At 39.8% G+C, this 16,717-nt stretch overlaps 2 protein-coding genes and 4 non-coding genes across 16 annotated transcripts; all 6 read right to left on the bottom strand.

Moving 5' to 3' along the window:
- Positions 1-5,782: 5,782 nt before the first annotated feature.
- Positions 5,783-9,869, bottom strand: C14H18orf32 (chromosome 14 C18orf32 homolog). 4 transcript variants are annotated; one of them, XM_032603060.1, is made up of 3 exons: positions 9,734-9,869; positions 7,100-7,290; positions 5,783-6,499 (listed from the first exon to the last, which is right to left on the bottom strand). In XM_032603060.1, the coding sequence occupies exons 2-3, from the start codon at positions 7,262-7,264 to the stop codon at positions 6,434-6,436; spliced, it is 231 nt and encodes a 76-aa protein (XP_032458951.1). In that variant the 5' UTR covers positions 7,265-7,290; positions 9,734-9,869; the 3' UTR covers positions 5,783-6,433. The 4 variants fall into 4 exon arrangements, with proteins under 4 accessions (XP_032458951.1, XP_032458948.1, XP_032458949.1 ...); XM_032603057.1 differs by having other exon boundaries at positions 7,100-7,287; positions 9,734-9,868; XM_032603058.1 differs by having other exon boundaries at positions 9,673-9,835.
- A 987-nt stretch (positions 9,870-10,856) lies between these two features.
- Positions 10,857-14,801, bottom strand: LOC116739017 (60S ribosomal protein L17). 8 transcript variants are annotated; one of them, XM_032603056.1, is made up of 7 exons: positions 14,775-14,800; positions 14,001-14,192; positions 13,769-13,809; positions 13,102-13,236; positions 12,746-12,844; positions 11,628-11,819; positions 10,857-10,967 (listed from the first exon to the last, which is right to left on the bottom strand). In XM_032603056.1, exons 4-7 carry the CDS (start codon positions 13,201-13,203, stop codon positions 10,920-10,922), a joined length of 441 nt encoding a protein of 146 aa, XP_032458947.1. In that variant the 5' UTR covers positions 13,204-13,236; positions 13,769-13,809; positions 14,001-14,192; positions 14,775-14,800; the 3' UTR covers positions 10,857-10,919. The 8 variants fall into 8 exon arrangements, with proteins under 8 accessions (XP_032458947.1, XP_032458945.1, XP_032458943.1 ...); XM_032603054.1 differs by having other exon boundaries at positions 13,900-14,192; positions 14,775-14,795; XM_032603052.1 differs by lacking the exon at positions 14,001-14,192 and adding an exon at positions 13,900-13,952 and having other exon boundaries at positions 14,775-14,795.
- Positions 11,515-11,578, bottom strand: LOC116739406. Its single transcript, XR_004345578.1, has one exon. It is a non-coding gene; the product is annotated as a small nucleolar RNA SNORD58 (small nucleolar RNA).
- LOC116739405 lies at positions 12,936-13,000 on the bottom strand. Its single transcript, XR_004345577.1, has one exon. It is a non-coding gene; the product is annotated as a small nucleolar RNA SNORD58 (small nucleolar RNA).
- LOC116739407 lies at positions 13,624-13,688 on the bottom strand. Its single transcript, XR_004345579.1, has one exon. It is a non-coding gene; the product is annotated as a small nucleolar RNA SNORD58 (small nucleolar RNA).
- LOC116739408 lies at positions 14,029-14,094 on the bottom strand. The gene has a single exon (XR_004345580.1). It is a non-coding gene; the product is annotated as a small nucleolar RNA SNORD58 (small nucleolar RNA).
- Positions 14,802-16,717: the final 1,916 nt, after the last annotated feature.

Below are 16,717 nucleotides of genomic sequence, written 5' to 3'. Positions count from 1 at the left end.
CGTGGTCATTTTGGGGAAGTGCTGACTCACCTGTCTCCTAGGAAGGCCACTTAGTAATAAAAAAGATGAGACAAAACCCAAGTCTTTCAGGTGAGCCTCAGAGAACTATCTGAGAAAAAGAGCCCATCTCACAGAGACAGGAAATGCAATTAAAGTTAAGTAGGGCAAAATAAGCTACTGAAAACTAGTTAAGTTAAAAAGTCATGTTAAAGGTGATCAAAATCAAACACTGAAAACAAGTCCACACTGATTAGTCCACACTCTTCCTCTCCATTTCTTCCCAATTATTCCCACTAAGGTCTTACAAGGTATCAGCAGCTGTGATGGCTCTGTAGGGGATCAATATTTTAAGACAATTTAAGAGTACAGCTTTGGAATCCTAGACTCTACACTTAACATATATATAATATAGATTGACACGACAGAATTGATTTTTGGGGTTGGGGACAAGAGAATAGTTGTGTGGTATAGAACAGTGGCTACCAAGTCCAGACCAAGGATAGGTGATAAGCTTTCACCAACCAGGCTTCCACAGTGGTTAAGAATCCGCCTGCCAGTGCAGGTGACACGGGTTTGATCCTGGATCCGGGAAGATCCCACATGCCGCAGAGCAACTAAGCCCGTGAGTCACAACTACTGAGCCCATGTGCCACAACTATTGAAGCCCACGCACTGCAACAAAGAGTAGGCCCCGCTCACCGCAACCAGAGAAAGCTCGACGCACAGCAAAGAAGACCCAATGCAGCCAAAAGAAAATAAATAAATATATTTTAAAAAAAAGCTTTCACCAACCATAAAAAGAAAAATATGGAGAAGCAAGAACTATAATCCTGCAGCCTGTGGAACAAAAACCACATTCACAGAAAGAGAGACAAGATGAAAAGGCAGAGGGCTATGTACCAGATGAAGGAACAAGATAAAACCCCAGAAAAACAACTAAATGAAGTGGACATTGGCAACCTTCCAGAAAAGAATTCAGAATAATGATAGTGAAGATGATCCAGGACCTCAGAAAAAGAATAGAGGCAAAGATCGAGAAGATGCAAGAAATGTTTAACAAAGACCTAGAAGAATTAAAGAACAAACAGAGATGAACAATACAATAACTGAAATGAAAACTACACTAGAAGGAATCAATAGCAGAATAACTGAGGCAGAAGAAAGGATAAGTGACCTGGAAGACAGAATGGTGGAATTCACTGCTGCAGAACAGAATAAAGAAAAAAGAATGAAAAGAAATGAAGACAGCCAAAGAGACCTCTGGGACAACATTAAACACAACAACATTCACATTATAGGGATCCCAGGAGAAGAGAGAGAGAAAGGACCCGAGAAAATATCTGAAGAGATTATAGTCGAAAACTTCCCTAACATGGGAAAGGGAAGAGCCACCCAAGTCCAGGAAGCAGAGAGAGTCCCATACAGGATAAACCCAAGGAGAAACACACATAGTAATCAAATCAGCAAAAATTAAAGACAAAGAAAAATTATTAAAAGCAGCAAGGGAAAAACGACAAATAGCATACAAGGGAACTCCCATAAGGTTAACAGTTGATTTCTCAGCAGAAACTCTACAAGCCAGAAGGGAGTGGCATGCTATACTTAAAGTGATGAAGGAGAAGAACCTACAACCAAGATGACTCTACCCGGCAAGGATCTCATTCAGATTCGATGGAGAAATCAAAAGCTTTACAGACAAGTAAAAGCTAAGAGAATTCAGCACCACCAAACCAGCTCTACAACAAATGCTAAAGGAACTTCTCTAAGTGGGAAACACAAGAGAAGAAAAGGACCTACAAAAACAAACCCAAAACAATTAAGAAAATGGTCATAGGAACATACCTATACATAATTACCTTAAATGTGAATGGATTGAATGCTCCAACCAAAACACACAGGCTTGCTGAATGGATACAAAAACAAGACCCATCTATATGCTGTCTACAAGAGACCCACTTTAGACCTAGGGACACATTCAGACTGGAAGTGAGGGGATAGAAAAATATATTCCATGCAAATGGAACTCAAAAGAAAGCTGGAGTAGCAATACTCATATCAAACAGACTTTAAAATAAAGAATGTTACAAGAGACAAGGAAGGACACTACATAATGATCAAGGGATCAATTCAAGAAGAAGATATAACAATTATAAATATATATGCACCCAACATAGGAGCACCTCAATACATAAGGCAACTGCTAACAGCTATAAAAGAGGAAATGGACAGTAACACAATAGTGGGGGACTTTAACACCTCACTTACACCAATGGACAAATCATCCAAAATGAAAATAAATAAGGAAACAGAAGCTTTAAATGACACAAGAGACCCAATAAAGTGATATTTATAGGACATTCCATCCAAAAACAGCAGATTACACTTTCTTCTCAAGTGTGCATGGCATTCTCCAGGATAGATCACATCTTGGGTCACAAATCAAGCCTCAGTAAATTTAAGAAAATTGAAATCATATCAAGCATCTTTTCTGACCACAACACTATGAGACTAGAAGTGAATTACAGGGAGAAAAATATAAAAAACACAAACACATGGAGGCTGAACAATACGTTACTAAATAACCAAGAGATCACTGAAGAAATCTAAGAGGAAATCAAAAATACCTACAGACAAATGACAATGAAAACACGATGATCCAAAACCTATGGGATGCAGCAAAAGCAGTTCTAAGAGGGAGGTTTATAGCTATACAAGCCTACCTCAAGACACAAGAAACATCTCAAATAAACAATCTAACCTTACACCTAAAGAAACTAGAGAAAGAAGAACAAACAAAACCCAAAGTTAGCAGAAGGAAAGAAGTCATAAAGATCAGAGCAAAAATAAATGAAACAGAAACAAAGAAAACAATAGCAAAGATCAATAAAACTAAAAGCTGGTTCTTTGAGAAGGTAAACAAAATTGATAAACCATTAGCCAGACTCATCAAGAAAAAGAGGGAGAGGACTCAAATCAATAAAACTAGAAATGAAAAAGGAGAAGTTACAACAGACACCGCAGAAATACAAAGCATCCTAAGAGACTACTATAAGAACTCTATGCCAATAAAATGGATAACCTGGAAGAAATGGACAAATTCTTAGAAAGGTATAACTTCCAAGACTGAACCAGGAAGAAATAGAAAATATGAACAGACCAATCACAAGCAATGAAATTGAAACTGTGATTAAAAATCTCCCAACAAACAAAAGTCCAGGACCACACAGCTTCACAGGTGAATTCTTTCAAACATTTAGAGAAGAGCTAACAGCAATCCTTTTCAAACTCTTCCAAAAAATTGCAGAGGAAGGAACACTCCCAAACTCATTCTATGAGGCCTGACACCAAAACCAGACAAAGATACTACAAAAAAAGATACACCCTGACACCAAAACCAGACAAAGATACTACAAAAAAAGAAAATTAAAGAGCAATATCACTGATGAATATAGATGCAAAAATCCTCAACAAAATACTAGCAAACAGAATCCAACAACACATTAAAAGGATCATACACCATGATCAAGTGGGATTTATCTCAGGGATGCAAGGATTCTTCAATATACACAATCAATGTGATACACCATATTAACAAATTGAAGAATAAAAACCATATGATCATCTCAAGAGATGCAGAAAAAGCTTTTGACAAAAAAAAAAAAAGAAAAATATGGAGAAAATTGTGAATTTCTCACGAAAATAAATATATCTTTTATAAACGTATTCACACTAATGGGCTACTATTATCCTTTATTCCCATGTTCCTCTTCACTCTTTTGGTGTCAAAATGTCTTCTTTTATGAAATAATGGTGATAATAAGTCACAGCCTTTTAATATATTCCCGCTTGGCAAAATAAAAAGTTGGTAACGGTGTAGCAGCCCCCTCAACTTTTTAAAAAATATTTACTAGTATGTGAAAATACAAGATTGGGAACCAGTGCTCTAGTGGGAGACTGCTAGAAGCAGAAAAGGCCTTAGAAGACCGGTGATTCTCAGGAAGGTAGGTTTAAATGAACTGGAGTGATCTGGGGGATCACTTTTCAAAATTATCCATCTCAACTTTTTAAGAGTACTGAATTAGAAAAACTGGTATGCTACAGGAAAAATGAAGGAGTAAACCAACAGAGGAAGATATGGGATCCAGGGAACAAGAGATCCAACACAGGAGTGGTGAAGAAAAGTCCCAAGGACTGCCACTGTGCCTCGGGCCTGGGCAACAGCTAGTCAATAGGGGAAGTGTACGGGGAGAAAAAGGTAAGGAGTGACTGCAGGCAAGCGATGCTCTAAGTGAAGGGAAACTCAATCGCCCTACACGCACAATCTATGCAGTGAGCAGTAGTCACCTGCTCATCCTATCAGTGTCCAGCAAGAAGCAGACGGTACGCTCAAGATAAAGCAGTGACCCAAAGCCAGTAGTAACAGATGCCATCAACCCTAGGCCCAAAAAGACAAGGAAAGGGAGGCATTAGTGGAAACTGAAAGGGGTCATGTGGAGTTGGTCACCATGAGGTACAGTGACTTCTGGCTGAGGAACACATCTGACCTGAAGAGACCTCGAAGGGAAGGAGCCAAGGGAATAAATACCCTGACCTCACTCTTTCCTTCCCTCCCTCCCATCTCCTGCTGCAGATACCACTGGCCAAACCAACAGATCCCAGAGGTCATAGGAAGCCTGTTGATGTAGTCCATACAGCTTTCTTGAGCAGGAGAGTAGGGTGAGGGAGCAGAGATTTGGAGGGGCAAATGGAAAACATCTGGAGTATGCATAATGATATACACACTGATCAATGACTTAACCAAAATTTACAAAAACATATCTGGAGGATGTGTGGGAGAAGCAGAGGGACTACAGTGTAAAACAGCTGTATCTCAACCATGGCAGGAAGTCAATAATGTTTAAAGTTGATAGCTCCAAAAACCGCAGTATACATGTATCACTTAAAATATGAAGATAAATCCTAAACAAAATCAACAGCTAAATGAGTAAAGCCCTTGGGGACTATGGGAGGAAGGACATTATAGACCTTATTTGATTTTTAAAAAATGATATATTTTAAGAAAGTTGCTAGAAGGCTATACAAAAAGCTAATAGTGGTTACATCTGTGGAGCTAGAACAAAGGAGTGAGAGTAGAGAAAGAACATTAACTTTTCATTTAACCTGCCCTTGCATTGTTCTACTATGAACATCTGCTATTTTCATAATATAGTTTTTAATACCTTAAAAAACAAACTAATCAACTGGATTTAGCTGCTAATGAGAATTTATCTTATCCCTCAGGTAGGCTGGGGCAGAAAAGATGAAACACATTGATATCAAAGGAAGTCCAAGGTGGATCAATGACTTGACCAGACACAGCTTAACAGAGCCTCAGTTAGGACCCAGGACTTCCCTGGGGACCCAAGGCAGGGAGTCCTTTCTAACTTCTCCTTGCTTCAGTGAAAATAAATATTCTATGAAGATATGTCTCATCGTCTTTGAATATTTATAGATCCTTACACTAAAATGAAGAGGCCTGGGGATGAAAGATCATGTGGAGAGGCCCAGATCAGCAAATAACTGTGCAGTCACGTCACTGTTGCTGAAAAACATGAATTTTGGTGTCTTATTATGGAACAAAATAACTGATACAATCTAAACTTTAAAAAAAAGAAGAAAAAAAATATCGCTGCCCCCATAACTATCCGGATGCCATCACATTATTACAATCCTGACTTCTGATGTGGTTAAAAAAATCTTACTTTTAAGTATTTATATTTTAAAAGAAAAAAGAACAACAAGCTAAACTGAATATTTAATACATTTGTAGGAACAGAAGGAATGCGACAAGAATTAGAATTTTATAATATACATTAGCCATTTACGTAAAAAATGTTCCATTTTTCAGAGAGGTTACCCCATTTCCCTGTCTTTCCTATCTTCCTCAGAGCAATAAACAGTAATTACTACTCTCATAGATAAGCTGCTCCATTGAGTGAGACAGTAATTCCATCTTTATGTTTCAAGTCATTATCATCTCCAAAAACTACCTTTCATTTCACCGCACAGTCTCCCTGCACTCTTTCACAGTAAAATTATACTCCTCAAATTTGAAGAGCCTGAATAAAAGCTAGAGGCCCAAGGATTTTCAGGGACTGATTTAGTAACAGTGTCTACTGGCACGAACCTTTTCTTTATTCATATTTTTTAAAATGCAATAAAAGAAATGAAAGCTACTTTAATGGAAAAGAAACTCAGGAATGAGGTCATTAAATATAACTAGCTACATTTGAAATACAAATACCAGGTATCTCCTGATTAGTGTCAGGTAAATATCTAAACTATCTAACCCAAATTCTGGTTTCAGGGAAAAAGATCAGAGACAAGTACAAAGAAGGTGCTTCATACTATCAGATCCATTTTTAAAACAATGAGATCCTTTGGGACCATCACATTAGTCTTTCTTTTTATCCGAGATTTCTGTTGGTCCTCTTGTTGGTAATCCATTTATGTCTGCACCCTAAAATGAAAAACCACTTTAGATATTATTACAACAAACAGACATACATTTTAAGACATATTCTCTTTAAAAACAGACAATAACTTCAGAATGAAAAAACTACTTCTAGAAATGTGCAGGATGGCTAAATTTGTGCAATTGAACAGAAAGTTGTATTTAACAATCACCAACACTAAAGACAACAGAGTTGTCTAAATACTCATTTAAAAAAATAACTCCATTTTGTTAAAAATAAAAAACTCTATGATCCTACCAATCAAATCTCTTATCAAAGGTATCAGTCAGTGAAACTTGGCTTATTTTAGAACCATCTCTTGTTATTTATTAACTATTTACCATTACTCTTACCACTCAGGAAATACTGGTTATTATCTCGGCCATAAAGCAAGAAACAAATGCATCAATCAGAGGACTAGTTTAGAACCTTAGTTTAAAGCAAACGTTAATTACAAATAAAAATCCAAAACCCCTATTTTAAAAAAGAAGGGAATTTAGACACATTAATGAAGCTTCTGGCTGGAAGAACTTGCCTTTCCAAAAGCCAAGTATTTCATCCTGCATCCCCACGCCCCCTTATTCAAGGCATTTTAATGTTCTTACCTTACAGTCTATGTTGCCTTTGTTTTTATCATTGGATTCTTGTATAGCTTTCCTAGGCCACACACGACTAACAAAGGGGGAAATCAGAGGGTATATATATGGTTCCAGGAACTTTTTGTAGACCCAGAGCAGAACTGGAATGACAATGCAGGGAATGCACACCATTGTCCCAGGCTTGAGATCCTGAACTGCTGATAAACAAGAAGAAAGAACAAATTAGATCATCATAGAGTAATGACTGAAGGAATTTAGCTAGATTAAGATATATGAAAAGACTATTTCTACACTGAAGGAAAAACTTAAATCACACTACAGGTATTAGCTTAAAGCAAGTCTATTAAATAAAAATGCTGCTATCTACAAGGTAAAAGAATAACAGGTGGTAGACCTGAAAATAATAGTGAGGTGCCTGCCTCCAAACCTCTCCAATCACTGCTCCACAACCATAGATTTGATGATAAAGGAATGACACCATCATCTGCGGGGTGCTAGGCAGTTAAGCCCTTTACATGTATCAACTCATTTAATCTTCAAAACACCCAGTGAGGTTGGGTACCCTGGCATTTCCATTTACGGATAAAGAAAAGGAGGCACAAAAACATTAAGGAATTTGGTAATTTTGACATACGCCAGTTTAGTGTGAATTAACTCCCAGGGCCTAATCATCTCCAGGGACTGAACAATGCTAAGGGCAAATCTTGTAATATGGAACTCACTAAGATATCACTTTGGAAGACCTCTAGGCTGCATACTGGCTGGCCTTTCCCAGCCAACAACTCTCCCTTGACAGATTTGCTTTTTCTTTTTAATGGCAATAAAGGGGTATTGAGTAATAAAAGTTTTATTTAGTATTATTGGTATAAGTCAATTGTCCATTTCCAAAAATTAACACCTAAATTTCCTTGATAATTAGAAGTCAACTTGGAATTTCTCAAGACCAGCAATTTCTTGAAAAAGAGCCAATACTACTTCCATAACACACAATTAAACCGAAGACCTCTTAAATTTACAAGAATTTTTAATCCCTTAGCAAAGGCTTTAAAAACTAAGAAACTTCAGAACAGTGCATAAGGCTAATAATTCAGCATGTTAAACTTATTTTCAAAATATTGTAAGCTAAGTAGTATTTAGTGGTAAATGAGTAAGTACTGCTACGCTCAGGCAATTTAAAATGATTCACAACACAAGTGAAGAGTGGTATACATAATCCAATCTGAATGTGGCTTTGAAATGAATTACAAGAGCCGTAAACAAATAAAAATGTAAATGTGTATCAGGGAATGACCAACTCTTTTATAAGGGATTCATAACTGGAGTCTTTAAAACAGTCCCCTAGACAAATTAAAATAATTTTAGAATTTGCCAAAATATTTTGTTCCAAAATTTTAAAGAATCAATCAAAATAAGCCAAACGAGCAAGAGTCTTTTTCAGCATTTTTCAAGAAATCATAATTTTTGGCTACTAGACATTTAGAATCTGATCTGAAAAGACTTCTTACTGGTTTAGGTACCATAGCATGATAATCAAACAGGATGGCTGGCAGCCGCCTGGATTTGAGCCCTGCTTTCACCATTTTCTAGATAGCGTTCCTGGGCAAATTATTTAACCAGACGGTGCCTTAATTCTCCCATGCGTAAAAAGAGGACAATAATAGTACCGATCTCACAGGGATGTAGTGTGGATGAGATACATTAGTAGGAATACAAAGCTCAGAACAGTGTCTGCATATATTAAGTACTACGTAAATGTCGCTACCATAAGAAAAACAAAACAAATACCAAACACATCCAAAAGTTGTAACCTGTCCAAAGTCCACACTGCAGGTATCAAGTAACTAGAACTGGCTAAAACCAGAATTCCAAATTCTGGTTTCCTAGCTCAGTGCTCTTGCATTTTCTCTCCCCCAAACACGATCATCATGTTATTCCCCTTTCTACCAAACTTTCAAATGCAACTAAAACCCTTTAAAACAACTGGCAATGCTACCGAGCACCAAGCTAATACGATGACAGGCAATCCCTCCATCATAAAGATTCAGGTTTTTACCTACTTGAAATTGCGCTTTAAATGAATTCTCAAGAACAATTAGTACTAATTACTTTTGTTATAATTATGGCTTAGAAAGGTCTAGAAGGTGACTATGATAAATTGATAAAATCATGATTTTATTTACTCTCTCCAAGCCAATTCTCGAATATACAACACAGCGAGAAAGATGGATTGAAACGTGGAGGAGAGGAATTTCTTGCATTCGACTTAGTCCAATACAACGGAACAGAAAAAGGCGGAGGCTCTATGAGAACAAGAGCAGCTGTGGCGGGGGTACGCCACTTCCTCTAAGTGACCAGTCGGCGGATCACTTCACTGGAGACAAAAGAGACCGGGAGAGGCTAAGTCAAAGGCAAGGACTGAAAGACAGGGGAGAGTACGAGCGAATGGTGGCGACGACGATAAAAAGTGATACCGACAATTCAGGCCAGAGAGCGGATCCTGAAGCAAAGAGAGGCGGACGGAGGAAGTTAGGGGTGGAGACCGACGCAGGGGTAGGCACAGGGCAGGGGCGCTGGTGTACCTTGAGGGCAGGAGAACCGCGAAGCCCCGGCCGCAGCCCGGACCCACCCAGCCCCGCTCACCCGCGGCCACCAAGCCCCAGTGACGGTGTCCAGGCTTCCGGAGGGAGGCTCGCGGGGTGACAAACCGCAGCCAACCCAATGGGCACCGCAAGAGGGACCGACAAAGGCACGCCTGCGTCAGCCTGATGACGCACACGACGTAACGGTGACGCCCTGCGGGGACGTCGGCGGCTTCCGGCGCAGCCCCGGCAATCAGCTTAGAGCTTGCGGGCGAGGCGGAAGCGCTGTGCTCCCCAGTTGCCGTCACTGGAACAAGATCTACGACGCGGACCCAGGAGAGGATAAGCGCCTGTACCGGTGACTCACCACCAACAGGGAAGCTTGCGGTGATGGCTAGGATGTTTTCGAACGCAGCTGAGGCTAAGCTACTCACCCTGCTACAAGGGTCTTAGATTCAAGAGCAGGGGAAATTAACATCCTCAGCTTTGAGCGGGTATTTTTACAAGAAATGGGTATACAACTTTCCTCCCACTAGGACAGCTATAATCAGCGAAATCTAAGCGATGAAGAAATTCGAACCACTGCTGGTCGCACTGTAAACGGCACTGCTTTAGGAGTCCTGCAGTTCCTCCAATGTTCATTAAAATTACCATATGACCCTGGAATTCCACTCTTGGTATACATCCCAGTGAAAGGATAATAGGCCCACACAGGAACTTTTATAGTTCACAGCAACGCTAACAGTAGCTAAAAGCCCCAAATGATGATGAACCACAGGTACGTGCTACAACCCTGAAAAAATCATGCTAAGTCAAAGCCAGTGAGGAAGGTCACACTGTGATTTCATTTATATGAATTGTCCAGAATAGGCAAATCTACAGTCAGAAATAGGCAAGTAGTCACCCAGCACTGGATTGGGGGGAGGTGACAGCCAACCACTACCAAGGTTCCTCTTTGGGATCATGAAAAACTCTAAAATTCACTGTGCTGACGGATGCATAAATGAATATACTAAATGCTACTGAAGACTGTAGAGTGTGCTAAATCTCAATAAAGTGGGTGGAAAAGAGATCCCAAAATTTCCCCATGTTCTAATTCCATTTTACGCAAGCACCAAAAGATGCAAAACAGCATGTTTTATGAAAACTCATTTGATCCATTTTGTGATGACACTTGAAATAGATTTACTAATTAAGACAACCAACACTCTGCTTTTACTTTTATTTGCATTTATTTTTTGCAGCATTTATTCCCGGGCCATAAGTTTTTGTTTCTTCAATTTCTTCTGGGATATCTGGGGAAAAGAAAAAAGCACTATTAAGATTCCAGAAGATTGTATCTCAATGAAAGAGTGATCGGAAATTTCAACATAAAGGGAAAAACATGAAGAGTCCTTTGGCGTAGAGAAGTGGTACGGGGAGAAGGGCAGCCAGGAGGACATCACAGTAGTAAGCAGGAGATAACCAAGACGGCAGCCAGGGTGCCCAGCTGGTAAGAACTAAGTGGCAGCAAGGATGGAGGATAATATTTAACGATAAAATCAACAGAAGATAAATCCATTAGGTGGATCACACCATTAGGTGTGAAGAATCACTCCCAGGTTTCAGGCTTAAACATCTAAATGTAATCATATACTGAAAACAAGCTTATTGGGGGGCAGGGAGGAGAGCCCAGTTTTGGACATGTTGCATTTGAACTGGCTATGGACATCTAGGTGGGGACATAAGCAGATAATCACATGGTTTTAACATACTGAACAATACAAAGTTACTATTCACTGTTAATCAAGAAACTAATGAGACCCATGAAAGCCAAAATAAAATGGTTAGAAGAGGTTGCTGGTTGCTCAGAATAGTCTCCTTTCATGGTTATTCCAAAGGTGTCCTAAGTTAGTCATCACAGCAACCACAAATCTAACATACCAAGTAAACAGAGCAGAGACTAAGTAACTGACCTTTTTCTTCTGGGCAACCTCCTCTTCTGGTTTAGGAACAATCTGTTCTTTTTCAGTAAGGATCATCTCAATGTGGCACGGAGAGCTCATGTATGGGTTGATCCGACCATGAGCTCTGTAAGTCCTGCGCCGCATCTTGGGGGCTTTGTTCACCTGGATGTGCTCAATGACCAGAGAATCTACATCTAAGCCCTGGAACAAAATCAGGTAACATCTTTATCTTAATACCACAAACTGCATCATTCAAGTGCCTGCCTGAAAAAAAATAATTTGAAAGGCAATCCTTAGGACTTTAAATAGCGTATTTGTTCAAGCGTTTTTTTTTAACCTTTATTCTAAGTGTCCTTCCTTAAATCTAACTACCAAAACTCCGTGCTAAATGCACCAAGTTTGTAAGCGGTATTCATAAAGGAGTGGAGTTACAGGATCTGGTAGCTTCTATGTCTATTTCTAAGCCTTGATGATAAACAGGATTTTGACAGCAAGGCTTAGCAGCTAGAAGGGCTAAAGCTGAACAGACCCACATTAATTCCAGTTCTGACCCAATTTTCAAAATGCAAAAGGGTAATGGATAATTCCTCAAATGGATAAACCTGTTTTGTTGACACAGGTTTTGTTCAGCTAAACATAGTTGTTTTAACTTCTAACTGAAATTTAATGCCTCTCAACTATGAATGTAGGCAACAAACCACATTAATCATTACTACGGCAATCACAGTTCCTTTGGAATAGTACATATTTTATTATATTTAAAAATATCCTGTGAAGGAATTCACAAACCATAGTGTAAAAAAGCTCCATGGCACAAGAAAGTTTACAAACCCTTGGTAAAATACTCAAGGAAAAAAAAGCGTTTCTTTTACATGCACTGGGATTATAAGGGGGGAAATTCTAAAGACTTAAGCTTGAAGTAACTGCAGACCATGCTCCTGAAATGCTTTACAGACAAAAATTCTGGTCTGTTGGAAACTGGAGGTAGAGATTTAAGAGAATTCTTTTAATGGAGAATTTAGCTACTTGAGAAAGCAAGACAATCAAGGAAATAAATCTGGACAACAGCAACTTTAACTGAATAACAATCCAAGTTACATTTATAAAGATATTTATGGTTTGGGTACCTTAAGTTCAGCATTACTCTCTGCATTTTTGAGCATGTGCAGTAAAAATTCAGCACTTTTTTTGGGCCACCGACCCTGCGTCCAGCCCCACTGTTTGGCCTAAAAAACAAACAAAACCAGAGAGCCCATTCGTCACTTCCCCCAATTTAAATCAATGTTACAAGATGAGTTTATTTTAACCAACACCAAGGTTGCTCAGAAAATGTTTTTTTTCACGGTTAATCCAAAGGTGTCCTAAGACTGTCATCACAGCAACCAGAAAGAGCCTGATTAAAGGCAGACCATGGCCATTCTTACTCCCTCCAATCACCTTCTCTAACAGTTTGTCTTTTTAAATGACAACTATGAATTCTCACCTGGGCACACCTACCAACTCCACCATTGTAGCGACGGAATGGCACACACTGCTTCTTTAAAGTGACATCCTTCAGATACTTAGTGGCTTTTCGGATATGCATACCCTTAATGGCCTGCGCTGTTTCACGAGTGTTCTAAGTATAAATAATATAAGCTGTGAGTTAACCATATATTTTTTTAAAAATCACAAATTTTAAACATTAAATTCTAACATTTTCAACATGTCAACATTTATCAACAGCCAAAACCTTTCCATTATTAGGACGTGAGCTGATACAACGAAGAAAAAAAATCTGTGATTATGAGCCGAGGGAGGTTTGGTTTGAAGGTGGAAAAAAGTGAACCCTAAGCATGTTTATTCACTTTAATACGTTCTCCATCATCTTATGAACTACAATTACGTGTCCCATATCTTGATATGCACACTACGTTCTCAAGCAGTTCTCTGGTAGTTTTACCCAATTCCACAAATCCTAAATCAAAGTACTTATTATATACTGATGATCACGGCCCAAAAGGTGGCTGCTCAAAATCGATTTATTTTCACGGTAAATCCAAAGGTGTCCTAAGAAATGCATCACCGCAGCTACCTTTTTAGAATGGTTAAAAAATACTCACTAGAACTCGTGAAACAACTCTTTTAGAGCATAACTATGATTCACATACCTTAAAGTGAACACGAAGATTTGAACCCCTCGACTTGCATGCTAAAAAATACCAAAAAGAAAAGTTTTGGTTAATTCTGGGCATCTTGTTGCCTCTTACTCCAAAATAAAAAATGTTTCGTGTTCACTCACATTTTGTGGGATTTTCTGGGTCAAGTGAATAGCGAACCATTTTTAGAGGTCACCTGGAAACGAGCAAGTTTAATTCTGTCAACATATTTACAGTAACTTACACGGTTTATGTATTAAACGCTGCCCGCAGCTGCTCAGAGAGTAGCTGTTTTCATGATTAATCCAAAGGTGTCCTAAGAAATGCCATCATCGCAGCCATCCTTCTATCCACTGTTTCTTCCCGTGTGGAACTACCAGTGACTACAGAAGTGGTGACACTAGACTAGTGACAAGGACATCATTCCTTTTACCCTCTGCAAGAAAACACAGCCTGTTTCAATCCAAGCCTGGATCCTTCAGACGGAAGTTAACTCGACCCACTACAACCCTCTACAGGCTCCCCCTACAGAAACCTCCTTTACTCACACAACTTCACACGTAATCCAGTCTTTTTTCCACACTTTCAATTACCCGCTTTAAGCGCCGCTGAACTCGAAACATTTAACGTTCAGCCACTGAATAAAAGCCTCGACCCTACTTGACTTTATTCCCACCCCCCCCCAAATTTCTCTCGATGCGACCACAAATGCGCTGCGTTAGCAGCCACCACTCACCGCGAAGACACTGGGCCTCCGGAGTCGGGAACCACCACAGCCTGCCTGTACGCCCGGCCAACCCCCTTCCCAACCATCGCGCCCCGCTGAGGCCTGAGAGCACCGGGGCGCCAAGCGGGGTACTCCGACACGTCTCCCCGCACAGAACGCCGCTCCCAGGGAGAAATCAGTAGCCGCGAAAGTCCTCTTCCCGAGGGTCTCGAAATCGGCACCGCCAAGGCCAGGATGGCAGCGATAACCAGAGGATTCCCCACTCGGAAGACTCGCCAAAGAAACACTCACCTCAGGCCGCTGACCGGAAAAGGAAGAGCGGTGGTCCATGGGAGAATTCATGAGAACTCGACATCTCGCGAGATTCCCAGCCAAAGGAACGAGATTTGAAGAGGTGGGGGAGGGCGGAGGAGAAAGGGAGTGTGGAATATGTTTCACAAGATCTGAAAACGAATTGCCCCCTTAGGAACCGTCTCAAAATTCTTCTTTTTTGTTTCCAGAAATAAAGTTATGGATTCTAAATATCAATCAATTAAAAACAGGTTTGTTCAGAAACAGACTCAGAGACTTAGAGAACGAACTTATGGTTACCAGGGAGAAAGGTGCGGGGTGGGGGGGAAGGATAGTTAGGGAGTTTGGGATTGACATGTACACACTGCTCTATTTAAAATGGATAACCACGACTTCCCTGGTGGCACAGTGGTTAAAGACTCCACGCTCCCAATGCCGGCGGCTCGGGTTCGATCCCTGGTTGGGGAGCTGGATCCCCCATGCTTGCCGCAACTAAGAAGTCCACGTGCTGCTGTAAAGATCCCGCATGCCGCAACTAAGACCCGGCTCAACCAAAATAAACTAAATATTGAAAAAAAAAAGGGATAACCAACAAGGACCTACTTACTGTACAGCACAGGGGGCTCTGCTCAATATTATGTAGCAACCTAAATGGGAAAAGAACTTGAAAAAGAATAGATACATGTATATATATAACTGAATCACTTTGCTATACACCTGAAACTAACAGAATATTGTTAATCAGCTATATTCCAATATAAAATAAAAAGTTTTAAAGAAAAGGTTTGTAGTTCTAGGACAAGACCACCTATTATTAGGTATAGACAAGACATTTATTCATCAACATTTGTTAGGTTTGGTTATGTGATTATATGAAAATGATTTGTAAAGGGACAATTAGGAAGATGCAAAGGATGGGATGTAATTATGCTAATCAGAAAATTCTCAGTTTAAGACCATCACCCAATCAATTGTAAAGCAACCCTTGTGAAGGATGTAATATCAGAAGGGTCTTGTTCAAGAATGGGGTCTGGTTTCCCCACTGCAACTTGTAGATCTTCATATGGGAAAGGATATCTGTTCCTTGAAAATAAAAATGCCAACGGACATTTTCTTCCTCGCCAAGGTCATCTGTCTGGTTATTCCTTTACAGTCACTAGTGGTGTGACTGCTGTTAGATTTAGGTCTTCCTTTTACGGCCTCTGTGATTTTCCCAAAAAACTTAAATGAACTCTTTAAATTGTATTTGATATACATATATTTCCTTGAATCTGTTTTTAATTCTTTATTTTAATTTTATTATATGTATTGTGCAGAAATTTTAATTATTAAAACAATAGTGTACTGCAGACAGGGGTAATCCTTAGCAATCAATTGATTTGTTCATTCATCCATTCAGTGAATATTCATCAAACACTTATGTGCCTGCCGTTGTGCTAGATGCTATGCTCTAAGAGGTACTAGGAGAGTCTCAGCCATCAAGGAACCCACAGTCTCAGAATGAGGGTAAGGACAGAGAGATAGGGAACTAGGAGGTGAACAGCCAATTAGAATACAGTGTGAACTTGCTAAAGTAGGGTGAGCACTTAGAGTAGGAAAGCCTCCCCTGAGCAGATGACATGGCGGCTGCACCATGAATGACCAGGAGGAGCTAGCTGGCCATGGCAATACAGAAAGAGAAAAGTAACTATTATTACCAGCAAGAAAATTCTGCTATGGGAACTGCAATTGTTTGGATTCTTTTTGGGTGTGGGTGGGGTGAGGTAAGGTGGAGTGGCAAACCTGATCTGGAAGGAACCTATTTGTCTGCCAAGGAGTTTGAAGTTTACCTTAAGGTCAATGAGGGACTTTTCAAAGTGTTTAGACCCTTGGGGTATGGGTGAGGCGACTTGGTCAGATTCACTTTTGAAAAAATCACTCCACAGGGAGACATTTGGGTTGCC

The sequence above is a fragment of the Phocoena sinus genome, chromosome 14 (genome assembly GCF_008692025.1).
Source record: "Phocoena sinus isolate mPhoSin1 chromosome 14, mPhoSin1.pri, whole genome shotgun sequence".
Taxonomy (NCBI): domain Eukaryota; kingdom Metazoa; phylum Chordata; class Mammalia; order Artiodactyla; family Phocoenidae; genus Phocoena; species Phocoena sinus.
The sequence above is the reverse complement of the archived record's forward strand: the minus strand, read 5'-3'. Positions and strand labels throughout refer to the sequence as shown.

Coding starts and splice junctions, on each gene's coding strand:
- C14H18orf32 (XM_032603060.1), bottom strand. CDS start 7,264: ATGGTGTGCATTCCCTGCATTGTCATTCCAGTTCTGCTCTGGGTCTAC. Junction 6,500..7,099: donor AAGGCAACATAGACTGTAAG/GTAAGAACATTA, acceptor TTTTCATTTTAG/GGTGCAGACATAAATGGATT.
- LOC116739017 (XM_032603048.1), bottom strand. CDS start 13,852: ATGCCCAGAATTAACCAAAACTTTTCTTTTTGGTATTTTTTAGCATGC. Junction 11,820..12,745: donor AGAGTAATGCTGAACTTAAG/GTACCCAAACCA, acceptor ATTTTGTTCCAG/GGCTTAGATGTAGATTCTCT. Junction 10,968..11,627: donor AGGTTGCCCAGAAGAAAAAG/GTCAGTTACTTA, acceptor TCTTTTCCCCAG/ATATCCCAGAAGAAATTGAA.